The sequence below is a fragment of the Pseudorca crassidens genome, chromosome 1, assembly GCF_039906515.1.
Source record: "Pseudorca crassidens isolate mPseCra1 chromosome 1, mPseCra1.hap1, whole genome shotgun sequence".
Lineage (NCBI taxonomy): Eukaryota > Metazoa > Chordata > Mammalia > Artiodactyla > Delphinidae > Pseudorca > Pseudorca crassidens.
This window is the reverse complement of record NC_090296.1, coordinates 123083019-123098589: the sequence shown is the minus strand read 5'-3', so window position 1 is coordinate 123098589 and position 15571 is coordinate 123083019. Positions and strand designations below refer to the sequence as shown.

At 37.0% G+C, this 15571-nt stretch overlaps 1 protein-coding gene across 6 annotated transcripts in view; it reads left to right on the top strand.

Annotated features, from left to right (window-relative positions):
- Nucleotides 1-15571, top strand: part of HMG20A (high mobility group 20A) — a 69748-nt gene that overhangs the window by 31389 nt on the left and 22788 nt on the right. For 4 of the 6 annotated variants that reach the window (XM_067754428.1, XM_067754403.1, XM_067754410.1 and 1 more), the window contains one exon: nt 11712-11804. In XM_067754428.1, coding sequence (XP_067610529.1) covers nt 11716-11804 — 89 coding nt within the window. In that variant the 5' untranslated portion in view covers nt 11712-11715. Of the gene's footprint in view, nt 1-9845; nt 9973-11380; nt 11591-11711; nt 11805-15571 lie in introns of those variants that run through there. The other 2 variants (XM_067754393.1, XM_067754418.1) reach the window with 2 other exon arrangements.

Genomic DNA, 15571 nt, shown 5'->3' with positions numbered 1-15571 from the left:
CGCAAAATATATATATATATATATGCAGGCCACAGTTAGATTCTATTCCTAATTTTTTTTCCAGTTATTTTGAACTGAGAAATTGGCTTTACCTTAAAAATATATCAAGAATTTAACTACTTCTCATCACCTCCACTACTACCACTGTTGATCCAATCCACCATCAACTTTCCGATGGATTACTGCAATAGATTCCTAAGTGATCTCCTTACTTCTACCCTTGACCCTCTTCACCCTTCATTCTGTTCTCAAAACTGCAGCCATGGTGATCTTATAAAAATGGTTGATTCCATGCCTTAATCTACTCAGAATGTTCTAGTGGCTTTGCATCTCAGGGTAAAGGCCAGTCTTTACTATGAGTTACAAAGCCATATATGGTCTGGTCCCCTACAGCAGTCAGCATCATCTACTATTTTTGCCCCTATTTCAATCCAGCCAGATTTGCTGCCTCCTTCAATCATACCAAGTGTACACCTTGCATGTGTTCCCACTGCCTGGACCACTCTGTCCTCACACATGTGCACAGCTCTTCATTTCCTTTAGGTCTTTCCCCAAAGGTTACCTCAGTAAAGCCTTTCCTAGCCTCTATTTAAAATTCCAGAACCCTCTTCCCTTGAACTCTTCCTGGGCTCTTTCCTTGCTCTCTTTTTTTCTTTGTACTTATCACTATGTAACGTTATTCATTTTACTTATTTTGTCTGTATCCCATTATACTGAGCTCAGTAAGGGTGGGGACTTTTGCCTGTTTTGATTGCTGCTATATCCCCAGTACATATAAAGTGCCTACAGTGTTAGATACCCAATAAATACTTGTTGAATGAATGAATCAGTTTATTATTTAGTTCTTAGACTAGCCTACTACATTTTTAAAAATTAACAGTAGTCATGGTTACAGGAGCCTGGGCTCTAGATTCTAGGAATAGAGAGCCACATTTTCTGTTCACTCCGTCCAACACCCAGCCAAACACACACCTCTATGCCCTTCTTAGGTACTGAAACAACCCTAAGCCTTAAACTCTAATTATCTCCCCGATCCTACCCATCCCCCAAAAAGTAAGTACTTAATTACCACCAAATTACCTAGCCTTATCTTTTGCCCCCTCATCTCCCGTATCAAAACCTACAGTTAGAGAGTTCTTAATGAACCCCAGTTAACTGCCTGGGGATTAGCCAGTGTTCTTATTTCCTCTGTAAAACATATTGATTAATGCCCGCAGCCTGCTTAATGCTCTTAGCTAAATGTTCACAGCTGGTAGATCATTCTGTAGTAAGCCGCCTTCTTTCACTTGCTCCTGTTAAATTGCATGCATATAAAAATCAGTTGTATTTATTCCTCAACTGCAGGGCTGTCTTACAATAACTTGTATAATTATAATATATTAAATTAATTTTTAAATTAATAAACTTTATATTTTAGAGCAGTTTTAGGTTCACAGCAAAATTAAGCAGAAAGTACAGAGTTCCCATATACTCCATGTCTCCATATGTGTACAACCTCCCCCATTCTTTTTTTTTTGCAGTATGCTGGCCTCTCACTGTTGTGGCCTCTCCCGTTGCGGAGCACAGGCTCCGGACGCGCAGGCTCAGCGACCATGGTTTACGGGCCCAGCTGCTCCGCGGCATGTGGGATCTTCCCGGACCGGGGCACGAACCCGTGTCCCCTGCATCGGCAGGCAGACTCTCAACCACTGCGCCACCAGGGAAGCCCCCTTCCCCACTCTTAACATCCCCTACCAGAGTGGTACATATGTTATAGTTAATAAGCCTACATTGACACATAATCACCCAATTCCATAGTTTACATTAGGGTTCACTCTTGATGTTGTACCTTCTATGGGATTTGACAAATATATGACATATATCTATTATTCTAGTGTTATGCAGAATAGTTTCACAGCCCTAAAAATCCTCTGTGTTCTGCCTTTTCACTCCTGCGTCCCCCCTAACCCCTCCCAATCATTCATCTTTTTACTGTCTCCATAGTTTTACCTTATCTGGAATGTAGTGATATTGGACTCATACACTACGTAGCCTTTTCAGATTGGCTTTTTTCTGTTTGTATTATGCATTTAAGTTTTCTCCATGTTCTTTCTTGACTTGGTAACTTCTTTTTAGCACTGAATAGTATTCCATTATCTGGGTGTACCACAGTTTGTTTATCCACCCACCTACTGAAGGATGTCTCAATTGTGTCCAAATTTTGACATTATAAATAAAGCTGCTATAAACATCCATGTGCAGGTTTTTGTATGGACATAACTTTTTAATTCCTTTGGATAAATACCAAAGAACCCAGTTGCTGGTAAGAGTATGAGTAGTTTTGTAAGAAACTACCAAATGGTCTTCTTTAGTGGCTGTACCATTTTGCATTCATTTCTACCAGTAATGAATAAGATCTCCTGTTGCTCCATATCCTAGCCAGTATTTGGTGTTGACAGTGTTTTGCATTTTAACAGTTCTAATAGATGTGTAGTGGTATCTCATTGTTTTAATTTTCAATTCCCAACTGACATGATATTAAACATCTTTTCATATGCTATTTGTCATCTGTACATATGCATTGTTGAGGAGTCTGTTCAGGTCTTTGGCCCATATTTTAATTGGGTCGTTCATTTCCTTATTGATGAGTTTTAGGAGTTCTGTGTATATTTTGGATAAATTTCTTTATCAGACGTATCTTCTGCAAATACTTTTTCCACATCTACAGCTTATCTTCTCATTCTCTTGACATTGTCTTTCACAGAGCAAAAGTTTTTCATTTTAATGAAATCCAGCTTATCAGTTCTTTCACAGATTGTGCCTTTGGTGTTATATCTAAAAATTCATAATCATACCCAAAGTCATCTAGATTTTTCTCCTATATTGTCTTCTACGAATTTTATAGTTTTAAAATTTAAATTTTAAATTTAGGTTTATGATGCGTTTTGAGTTAATATTTGTGAAGGGTGTCAGGTCTGTTTCAAGTTGTTTTTGTTTGTTTATTTGTTTTGCCTATGGATGTCCAGTTGTTCCAGCACCATTTGTTGAAAGACTATCTTTATTTCATTGTTTTGCCTTTGCTCCTTTGTCAAAGATCAGTTGACTGTATTTATATAGGTTTATTTCTAGCTAGGATCTCTATTCTGTTTCAATAATTTATTTGTCTTTTCTTTCCCAAGTACACACTGTCTTGATTATTGTAGCTTAATAGGAAGTCTTGAAGTTGGGTAGTGTCAGTCCTTCAACTTTGTTGTTATCCTTCAATATTTACTTGGCTATTCTGAGTCTTTTGCCTCTCCATATAAACTTTAGAATCAGTTTATTGATATCCACAAAATTACTTGCTGGGATTTTTTTGGGATTGAGTTGAATGTAAAGCTCAAACTGTGAAGAACTGACATCTTGACAATATTGAGTCTTCCTACCCGTGAACGCAGAATATTTTTTTCATTTATTTTGTCCTTCTTTGATATCTTTCATCTGAGTTTTGTAGTTTTCCTCATAGAGATCTTGTAAAATATTGTTAGATTTATACCTAAGTATTTCATTTGTTGGGGGGGGTGCTAATATAAATGGTAATGTGTTTTTAATTTCAAATTTCACTTGTTCATTGCTAGTATATAGAAAAGCAATTAAATTTTATATACAGTTGAACAACATGGGTGTTAGCGGTGCTGACCCTCTGCACAGGAGAAGACTAAGCCACATGCTACCAAAAAATCCAATGGGCCAATGAAGAAATCAAAGAGGAAATTAGAAAATACCTTGAGACAAATGAAAATAGAAATACAACTTTCTAAAATCTATGGGATGCAACAAAAGCATTTCTAAGCGTTAAGGTTATAGCAATTCAAGGCCTACCTCAAGAAACAAGAAAAATCTCAAACAAACAACCTAACTTTCCACCTAAAGGAATTAGAAAAAGAAGAACAAAGCCCAAAGTCAGCAGAAGGAAGGAAACAAAAAAGATCATAGTGAAAATACCAAAATAACAAAACGAAAACAAAAAACAATAGAAAAGATCAATGAAACTAAGATCTGGCTTTTTGAAAAGATAGACAAAACTGATAAACCTTTAGCCAGACTCATTAAGCAAAAAAGAAAGTGGGCCCAAATAAACAAAATTAGAAATGAAAGAGGAGAAGTTACAACTGATATTACAGAAATACAGACAACCCTAGGAGAATACTATGAACAGCTATACAGTGACAAATTGGACAACCTCAAAGAAATGGATAAATTCATACAAACATACACTCTTCCAAGACTGAATCAGGAAGAAGTAGAAAATCTGAACAGACCGATCACTAGTATTGAAATTGAATCAGTAATTAAAAACTCCCAACAATTAAAAGTCCAGGACCAGATGGCTTCACAGAGGAAGTCTACAAAACATTTAAAGAAGAGTTAATGTCTATCCAAACTATTCCAAAAAATTGAAGGGGAGGGAACACTCCCTAACTCATTCTACAAGGCCAGCATTACCCTGATACCCAAACCAGACAGAGACACTACAAAAAAAGAAAAATACAGGCCAGTATCCCTGATGAACATAGATGGAAAAATCCTCAACAAAATACTAGCAGACTGAATCAACAATATGTAAAAAGGATTATACATGATGATCAAGTGAGATTTATTCCAGGGATGCAGGGATGGTTCACTATTCACAAATCAATCAATATGTTACACCATATTAACAAAATGGAAGATAATCATGATCAGCTTAAAAATGCAGTGAAGGCATTTGATAAAATTCATGATTAAAAACTCTCAACAAGTGGGTATAGAGGGAACATACCTTAACATAATAAAGGCCACTTATGACAAACCCACAGCTAGTATCATACTGAGTGTTGAAATGTTGAAAGCTTTTCCGCTAAGATCAGGAACAAGACAAGGATGCACACTCTCACCATTTCTATTTAATTTATATTGGAAGTCCTAGCCACAGAAATCAGACAAGAAAAAGAAAGGGCATCCAAATTGGAAAGGAAGAAGTAAAACTGTCACTATTTGCAGATGACATGATTCTATATATAGAAAACCCTAACAACCCCACCAAAAAAAATATTAGAACTAATAAATTAATTCAGTCAAGTGCAGGGTACGATATTAATATACAGAAATCTGTTGCATTTCTTTACATTAATAATGAACTTTAGAAAGAGAAATCAAGAAAACAATACCATTTACAATTGCATCAAAAAGAATAAAATACCTAGGAATAAATTTAACCAAGGAGGTGAAAGACCTGTATTCCAAAAACTGTAAGACGTTCATGAAGGAAACTGAAGATGATACAAATAAATGGAAAGATATTCCATGTTCATGGATTGGAAGGATTAAAATTATTAAAATGACCATACTGCCCAAAGCAGTCTACAGATTTAATACAATTCCTATCAAAATACCCACGACATTTGTAACAGAACTAGAACAAATAATCCTAAAACTTATATGGAACCACAGAAGACCCTGAACAGCCAAAGCAGTCTTGAGAAAAAAGAACAAAGCTGGAGGTATCATGCTGCCTGACTTCAGACTATACTACAAAGCTACAGTAATCAAAACAATATGGTACTGGCACAAACGCAGACACATAGATCAATGGAACAGAATAGAGAGCCCAGAAATAAACCCACACAAATATGGTAAATTAATCTGTGACAAAGGAGACAAGAATATACAATGAGGAAAAGACAGGCTCTTCAATAAGTGGTTTGGGGAAACTGGACAGCTATATGTAAAAGAATGAAATTAGAACATTTTTTCACACCATATGCAATAATAAACTCAAATGGATTAAACACCTAAATGTAAGACGTGAAACTATAAAACTCCTAGAAGAAAACGTAGACAGTGGGCTCTTTGACATTGGTCTTAGTGATTTTTTTTTTTGGATCTTTCTCCTCAGGCAAGGGAGACAAAACCAAAAATAAACAGATGGGACCTAATCAAACTTAAAAACTTTTGTGTGGGAAAGAAAACCATCCACAAAATGAAAAGGCAGCCTACTGAATGGGAGAAGATATCTGCAAATGATATGTTTGTTAAGGGGTTAATATCCAAAATATATAAAGAACTCATACAACTCAATATCAAAAAAAAAAAAAAAAAAAAAACCCAATTTAGAAATGAGCAGAGAACCTAAATAAGCATTTTTCCAAAGAAGACATACAGATGGCCAACAGACACATGAAAAGATGCTCAATATCACTAATCATCAGGGTAATGCAAATCAAAACCACAGTGAGATATCACCTCACACCTGTTAGAATGGCTATCGTCAAAAAGACAAGAAATAATAAATGTTGACAAGGATGTGGAGAAAAGAGAACCCTAGCACTTTGTTGGTAGGAATGTAAATTGGAATAGTCACTATGGAAAACAGTATGGAGTTTTCTCAAAAATTAAAAGCAGAACTACCATAAAATCCAGGAGTTCCACTCCTGGGTATTTATTTGAAGAAAACAAAAACACTAATTTGAAAAGATATATGCACCCCAACATTCATAGCAGCGTTATTTATAATAGCCAAGCATCCTAAGTGTCCATCAACAAATGAATGGATAAAGATGTGCTATATATATATAATGGAATATTACTCAGTCTTTAAAAAAAAATGGAATTTTGCCACTTGCAACAACATGGATGGACCTAGAGGGTATTATGCTTAGTGAAATAAGTGAGACAGAGAAAGACAAATATTGTATGTTTTCACTTATATGTAGAATTTTGTAAATGAAACAAACAAATGAGTATAACAAAACAGAAACAGACTTACAGATACAGGTAGCAAACTAGTGGTTACCAGAGGGAAGAATGGGTGGGAAAGACTAAAATAGGTGAAGGGAATTAAGAGGTACAAACTACTAGGTCTAAAATAAATAAATTACAAGGATGTACTATTATACCACAGGGAGTATAGCCAATATTTTATAATAACTTTTTATGGAGTATAATCTGGAAAAATATTAATCACTATATTATACACTTGAAACTAATATAATATTGTAAGCCAACTGTATTTCAATTTTTTTAAAGTTAAGAAATAAAAACCATGGTGTATCTTACTCTGGTTCTAATCCTTGTTCAGTCTCTTCAAATCGTTTTTTGGCTTTTAGTATGCCTTGTAAATTTTTGTTGAAACGTAGAAATGATGTCCTGGGTGAAAGGAACTGTGGTATATAGCCCTTTAGTGATGTAGTGGTAAGGTGTGAGGGGAGGAGAAGCATTCTGTAGTACTATGATTAGGTCACAGTCTTTTGGTGAGCCTGTGCCCCCTGGACTATAAACTTTACCGGTGCTTCTTAGTTTTTTCCCCCTTTCAGTGGGACAGGATGGCTGAAGTGGGCTGGAGTTCTGTATTTCCCTTAGCCCATGTGGAAAGCTGGAGGAGGGTAGGATTGATATTTCTTTAGGACTCCTAAAAAGTGTGGTAAGGGTATGGGGAATTTGGAAATCTCATACTTTGCTAGTGGGAATGTAAAATGGTGCAGGTGCTTTGAAAACAGTTTGGCAGTTCCTTAAAATGTTAAACATGGAGTTATCATATGACCCAGCAATTCCATTTCTAGGTATAGGCCTAAGAAAATTGAAAACATGTCCACACAAAAACTGTACACAAATGTTCTTAAGCAGCATTATTCACTATAGACAAAAAATACAAACAACCCAAGTCTATCAGTCTTTGAATGGATAAACAAAATGTGGTATTATTTATCCATGAAAAGATATGAAATACTGATACATGCTAAAATGTGATGAACCTTGAAAACTTTATGCTAAGTGAATGAAGCCAGACACAAAAGGTCAGAGAATATGATTAAATTTATATGAAATGTTAAGAATATGTATATCTATAAAGACAGAAGGCAGATTAGTGATTACCTGGGCCTAGGGGGAGGGGGGAATGGGCAGTGACTGCTAATGGGTACCGAGTTTCTTTTAGGGATGATGAAAATGTTGTAAAATCAATTATGGTGTTGGTAGGAATATGTGAAAGTCACCCTGTAAATATATGAAAGCCACTGAACTGTATAACTTAAATTAGGAATAAATTTTATGGTATATAAATTATATATTTTTAAAATAAAACTACTTAGGATGGTTTTGGTGTGAGTCAGGAATGAGAAGTTTGAAGAGATGAGCCTGAATATTCAGGAGGGTTTGAGTGAGTTAGGTTTGATTTGATTGGAAAATTTTGACAGAGCTAATGTGGCAGTTGATAACCTAAGAACATGTAAAATGACAGCTGAGAGCATTGTGGGCTCAGCTATAGTTGATACCATAAATTTATAGTAGCACCCTTTATTTTGTGATTTTTCTCCAACACCATGTTGAGCTAAAACTCAGAGTTGATCTACATCCAGGGTATAGAAGAACAACATGGCAAAGGAATTGAGAGTGTTGGCAAAAAAATATTTGAAATGCAGCCACAGAATCTAAGCTAGACAGAGAAGGGAAAATCAAGAGTCGACAAATAGAGGTTTGTGTGGTTAAAGGTCAGTTGTAGTAGAACCAAAATGATAGGAGGTAATGATCAGAGATTGGTATAGCGAATTAACATGACTTTTAAAGGAACTGGAAATTTTGCATAAAGGTTGTAGTATGGAAAAATGAGGGCAGAATCCTACCTCTGAACTCTGAGGTGTACTGTTGGGGATGGTGTGGTAGGGAAGGAATATGGTGCATCTCCATGAGAGGGCTTAATGAAGTGGGATTAACATATGTAAAGTGGGGAAAGGGTACCTGAAAAGAGCCAACCCCAGAAAACAGAAGTATAAATTATACTTTCAGCACTGTCCAACACATTTGGAATAATATAGTCTCATTGGTGAGATCATCCCTTTTGTTGGGAAAGGTTACTAGAACAATCTTAGTTGAGGAAGATTTCTTAAGCTACACCTGAGTGCCTTTATTCTGGCCCAAAAAAATGTTCTGATTATGATTAGTGGCTTAATATAATTTTTATTACAATTTTTATAATTGTTATTAAAATATCTTAAATTGTCACTCTGTTTTATACATCAATGTTTTCAGTGAGCGATTAGTGTTAGAGGGGATTTTTGAGTTTCCAAAGTTACAGTCCAGACCTTGGCTCAAAGTGTAAGCCCCAAGGTAATACCACTTACCTCCAGGTGGAAGCCTTCACTGGGTGAATCCCTTCTGCAAGAAAACATCTGCATGATATACCTGTTTCTGTAAACTGCAGTGGAAAACCAAACTTGTATATTGCCTTGCCTTTGTACATATATCTCTTCTTTCCCCTTCCAGAGCAGCATTCATTACATTTCTTAAGTGCTTTGCATAGAATTTCAGAGTTTAGTGTGACCTCTGTACTGGGACATTATCTGGCACAGATGCTACACTGAAGGGCTTTTGGCAATCAGTGGCTTGGTAGCTGTGATTCAGTTTGAATCACCCCCTCATGAACCATATGAAAGCAGATTCTTGCAGGATCCCAGCCAATTCTTGCGAATCATTTTATTTTCCCAACTAGTTTAGAGGCCTTTGAGTTTCACTGGACTTTTTCCTCATTTCCTTCTTTTGTTGATTTTGGCCCCTTAACCTTCCACCCACTTTATTACTCATTTCTTAGGGACCTGACTACTCAGTAACACTAGAGAAAATATATCTGAAGCCATATGGATTGAGTAAAACACACTTAAGAGGAAAAAACAACAACAAGAAATGTGTTCTCTGAACTTCCTTTGTTTATATGATTTATTTATATGTTGTTAAGGTTGTGTTGTCCAGCTGCCTCCCCATATTTCAAAAATGACTAAAGATATCTGGGAAACACTCTAAGAGGATCATGTTGGTATAGTGAATGAAAAGATACTTCATTTGTCCCCCACCAGGTAATATATCTTCTTTTGAGGTGGGATGATGCCAAGAGCTTCCAATGCTGAATCTTGAGGCTCTCGAAAAGTCCTTTACTTCTAAGGAGACTTTTAGAAAGAAGCCAATTAAATGAGTCCTTTTAAGGTTTGTGGATATATACCTGACTATTTGAATGTTTGCTTGTGGTTTATAACTAGATTATATGGCATCTAATTGATTAATTTTCTTTTGATAAAATGAATATTGGTGTAAGGTGATGTTAGCAGCCCTTAAAGCCTGGGCTCTAATCTGGTCTGTGCATAATGTGAAGTAAAACATAAGTGCACTTGTGTCAAGATTATCCTAGAAAACATCTAGAATGGAATTTTGCAGTATTTGTTAGAGCCCCTTGTAACCCCGCCTTTCTTGAAGGAGTTGAAAAGTTAGCAAGTATCCCTGCATGTGGAATAAACTCCATACTCTGTGGTTGAGTGGGAAGTTCCCCTCTGCCTTCCATGCTCTCCCACTATAATGGGTGGTGAATATACAAAGATGCATTTTTTTCAGAGTAAGCTATTTATGGAATTTGGTCTGCTAAGTAACAAAGAAGTGAAAACAAGAAAATAAGTAAGAATAAGAAATAAATCATCACTGTTATCATTTTGTAAGTAAATTATTATATTGAACATTTTAGAATATGGCATCACTGTCATCTGCATTTTCTTCGTATTTCCGTCTTAGTGGGATGAATCCTAGCTCTGCTTGGGCTGCTGTGCTTTTCTTTTAATTGCTATTTCACTAGGTCTCTTAGCAGCAGCACCTGAAATAACTGCTGAGGGAGCTCCTGAGTGAATTTTCATAATCTGTTCCTCAATTCTCCCAGGTGATTGAGGCACTTTTTTTCTTGAGTGGTTTGCAGTTCCACTTAAGTGGCTGATGTTTAGGGTCACTATTGAATGTTTTGTTTGAATATCATTTTCATGGTGAATGGAAGGCTTCTGCTTTTAGCTATATGGGGTGAAGCCCCTGGTAGTAAACCTTGAAAGGGAAAAATCTTTCTTTGTAGCGATATGCTAAATGAAATTACTCTCTTTGTCACTTTGTCCTTTTATCCTTTCATTCTGATAACCTCAGGTTCTTCTGATTTATTTGCTTTCTTCAGTTAGGCTTAGTTATTTCCTGTGCCCAGGTGCATGCTATTTCCACTGTTGGTCATCATGGTGATGTGGAGCATATTTCTGACCTGGAAGTGTGGTTTCTTTCATTTTGAACCACATCAGTATGCCTTCCATCCTCTACTTCCTTTGCATTATTTCCTTTTGGAGGACTCAGATTGTCACCATTTAATCTAAGGATGATTCATCTGGGATTAAGAACTCGTAATGCTGTAATAACAATACCTTTCTTTATATAATAATACTCAGAGCACTTACGATCTTAGCCTTTCTCTGTTTATGAAGCACTTTCAGTTTAATCCTTCACAATAACCCTGTGGGTTAAGTCAGCAATTTTGTCTGTGTCTAAGATGGTGAAATTGTATCTCAAAGAGGCTGAATAGCTTGCTCAGGGTTGCCGTGCTTCTGAGTTACTCTGCTTAACAGTTTTTACCGGAAATGAAGCATACTTTTGAAGATATTCTGAATGAACAAAAAGGAATTTTCCAAACTGTGTCCTGGTTGTTAAAATCTGTTTTTAGTCTGGTCAGTTGATAAGACCAGGGTTAAAAGCCCATTAACCATAAAGTTCAAATTGATGTGTCCAAGTCAAGAAAATAAATATTTAGGTCGGTTTCTATTCTGCTGCTGATGTGATAAAGTTAAGGAAGGCTGACTCTTAAATTAATGCAACTTGAACTGGAAATAATTAAGCCATTAAATTTTTTTTTTATTCTGTCTTCCTTTTAGAGAGATGGAAACCTTGATGACTGGTTCCACCCTGCCTCCCCTTTTTGCTGATGAAGATGGCTCCAAGGAGAGTAATGATCTGGCTACAACTGGGTAAGCAGCTGCTTTGGGACACTGGGCCTCTGCCTAGGCTTCAGAACAGCTTCTGACAACATATGAGGTGCTAAAGAGGCAGTTTTATATCAAAACTAGAAGGTGCGTTTGTTATGCTTTGCAAAGAGAATGAGAGCCATTGTAAACTGCTTTAATATCTGTATTCAGCTGTCATTTGCAATGCTCTGGTTCCTGTGAACTGGAACAGCAGTACTGTGGGGTCTAGGAAACATCAGTGACTCCCAGTTAAGAGAATTACATAGTCACCATTAAGGAAATACTTGCCACAGGGCTAGCTTCGAAAATCAAATTCATTTTCTGTCTAAATTGCCACAGATATTAAAATAATTTTTTCCCCAAACATCAGGGTTTTTTGTTGTTGTTTTAAGATTAGATTTTTAATTATGGTTCTTTATTCAAGATGCCTAGGAGCTCTAGCTGACTTCTGTTCTTCCCAACCTACCCCTCCCCCCAACTCCAACTCCTTTCTTTGGTATTTTTGGACAGATATATAAAGAAATGTAGAAAAGGGCTAACAGCAGTAGTCCCTCTTCCACTGAAAATCTCTGTTCCACTTGAATTTTTATCTTTTCTATTAGACATTACTTGCCAAAGAAGAAATGTATTCACTAATAGATTGAAGTGCTAGCTAATGCCTAAGATGAATTATTTTAATATTCCTTAGAGCTCTTTAAAAACAGACTACACTTTATAATTGTTTCCTTCCCTGGCATTCTTTCTTAACTCATTAATATCTGCCTTCTGACTTTATTCAGATGAAACTATTCTCTAAAACTTTTCTAAAAGCTGCCTACTTGCTGAGTCCAACTTGTACAATAAAAATGTTCTGAGTGTCTGCTATGTGCCAGGCACCATTCTAGGCACTAGACATTAAGCAATAACCAAGATGGACAAAAATCCCAACCCCTATAGAGCTTAAATTCTACTGCAGAAGTCAGACAACAGACAGGATAAATAAGTAAAATGCATACTACATTGATAAGAACTATGGATTAAAAAATAAAGTAAGGAAGAGGGACAGGAGGGGCTTGAGGTGCCATCTTAGATAAGATGACCCAGAAAGGCTTTACAAGTGACTTGAATAAAAACCTGAAGGAAGTAAATTAGCTAGCCTACAGGGGAAGATTATTCTAGGCAGAGGGAGCAGTGAGTGGGAAAGCCTTGAGGTAGGAGTGTTTCTGCCTTTTAGAAATAGCCAGGAGGCCAGTGTGACTGGAGCAGAGTATACCAGGGGGAAGGGTAATAGGCTCCATCAGTGTTTCTCAAAATTCAATGCACTTATGAATTGCCTAGACATCTTATTAAAATGCAAACGCTGAGTCAGAAAGTCTGAGTTAGGGCCAGAGATTCTACATTCTAATAAGTTCCCAAATGATGCCTGTGCTGCTGGTGTAAGGCCGGTACTTTGAGTAGCAAGGGACTAGATCGTGTAGGATCTTATGGGTCAGAGTAAGCACTTTAACTGTTACTCTGAGTGAGGTGGGAAAGCATGGGGAGATTTTGAGCGGAATGATATGATCTGACATTTTAAAATAGTATCCCTGTGGCTGTTATATAGAGAATAGAGTGAAGGGAGCAGGGACTGAAGCAAGAAGACCAGTTACGGTTCTAAAATAATTCAAGTGAGAGATGATGACTCAAAGAACTTCACTAGTGACTTTGACAGGAGTATTTTTGGCAGAGTAGTAGGGACAAAAACCTCACTGGAGTGGGTTTCAAAGATAATAGGAATGGGGGGTGTTGAGAAGTATAGAATTCTAGATATATCTTGAAGGTAAGCCAAACAGGATTTGCCTGAAAGACCAGATGAGATGTGAGAAGGGAGAAAAAAGCAGTTAAAGACAGCTCCAAATTTTTGGCTTAAGCAACTGAAGGGATGGAATTGCCATTAAATTAGATGGGGAAAACTGAGCAAGTGGAGGAGGGAATTTTAGGAGCTCGGTTTTAGAGATTTTAAAATAGAGATTCTTATTAGCTATCCAAGCAGAGATGTCAAATAGGCAGCTTGATACAGGGCTCTAAAGTTAGGGGCTGTCTACACTAAAAAGAGAAACCTGGGAGTCAATCAACATATTAGAGCTGATATTTAAGGCTGTAGGACTGGTTGAGATCATCAAACGAATGAGCACTGTGTAGGTAGAAAAGAGAAGAGACCTGACACTGGAACTCGGGGATACTCCAGCATTTACAAGTCAGGGAGGAGAGGAAGAGTCAGCAAAGAAGACTCAAGGGGGTACCTGAAAAGGTATCAGAAAAAACAGAGGAGTGCAGGGTCCTGAAAACCAGGTAAAAAATATATTTCAAGGGAGGGGAAGAGATGAACTGTGTCAAATACTTCTGGAAAATCCGGTAAGATGAGGTCTGAGAAATGACATTGGATTTAGCATGGAGGTCACTGGTGGCCTTGACAAGAGTTGTGAACACTTATCTCCTTTGGGTTGGGTTTAAGAAAGAATGAAGGGAGATCAATTGAAGTCAATAACTATAAACAATTCTTTCCACTATAAACAATTGAAGTCAGTAAGTACCCCCTTATCCATGGTTTCACTTTCCGTGGCTTCTGTTACCTGCCACGGTCAGCCATGGTTGGAAAATATTAAATGGAAAATTTCAGAAATAAACAGTTTATAAGTTTTAAAGTGCCCGCCACTCTGAATAGTATGATAAAATCTCACACCATCCCACCGTGTCCTGCCTGGGACGTGAATCATTGCTCTGTCCAGCATATCCCACCTGTTAGTCACTTGGTAGCTGCCTGTTATCAGATGGACTGTCATAGTATCTTAGTGCTTGTGTTCAGGTAACTCTTATTTTACTTAATAATGGCCCCAAAGCGCAAGAGTAGTGATGCTGGCAATTCAGATACGCCAAAGAGAAGCCCTAATGTGCTTCCTTTAAGTGAAAAGGTGAAAGTTCTTGACTTAATAAGGAAAGAAAAAAAAAATAGTAATATGCTGAGGTTGCTGAGATCTATGGTGAGAATGAATCTTCTATCTGCGAAATTGTGAAGAAGGAAAAAGAAATTCGTGCTAGTTTTGCTATCACATCTCAAACTGCAAAAGTTATGGACACAGTGCATGATAAGTGCTTAGTTAAGATAGAAAAGGCATTAAATTTGTGGGTGGAAGACAGAACAGAAAACAGAGTTCAGTATACTGGGGATCTTGGAACATACCACCCTCAGGTCAGGTCCATAAAGGAAAGGAGAAAAATGAAGTGGAATCAAGAAAGTGTGTTTTTTGTTTTGTTTCCAGATAAGAGTAATAATGCCACATTTGTTTGCTGATTAGGCTAATCTAGTAGAGAGGAAAGAATTGGTGATGCCAGAGAGGGCAGAATTGCTGAAACTTGTTTTTGAGTAGGCTAGAGGGTGTGGGATCCAGGGCGCAAATGGAAGGGTTGTTGGCTTTAGCTAAGAGCATGGACAATTCATTCATTGGAACAAAGGAGCCTTTTTTTTTTTTTTTCAGTCTTTATTCAACTTGTCATCTCTAAGGCATTTGCTGCTTTTGACCACTCCCTCTGATTCCTATCCATTTCAGTCAAGGGATTCACAGGATTGGTACTCTTTCCTAAACCTAGTTTTCATATTTTACTGAAATAAGAATGTGCAAGAGTTAGTAACTTAAAAATTGATGGCACAGTTGAAATGAAGAATGACAGTGAAAGAAAAGACATTGTAAGACATCCTAAATGATTGAAATATTTGAAAAACAAAGCTGCCAAGATCAAACTGGATCTCTAAT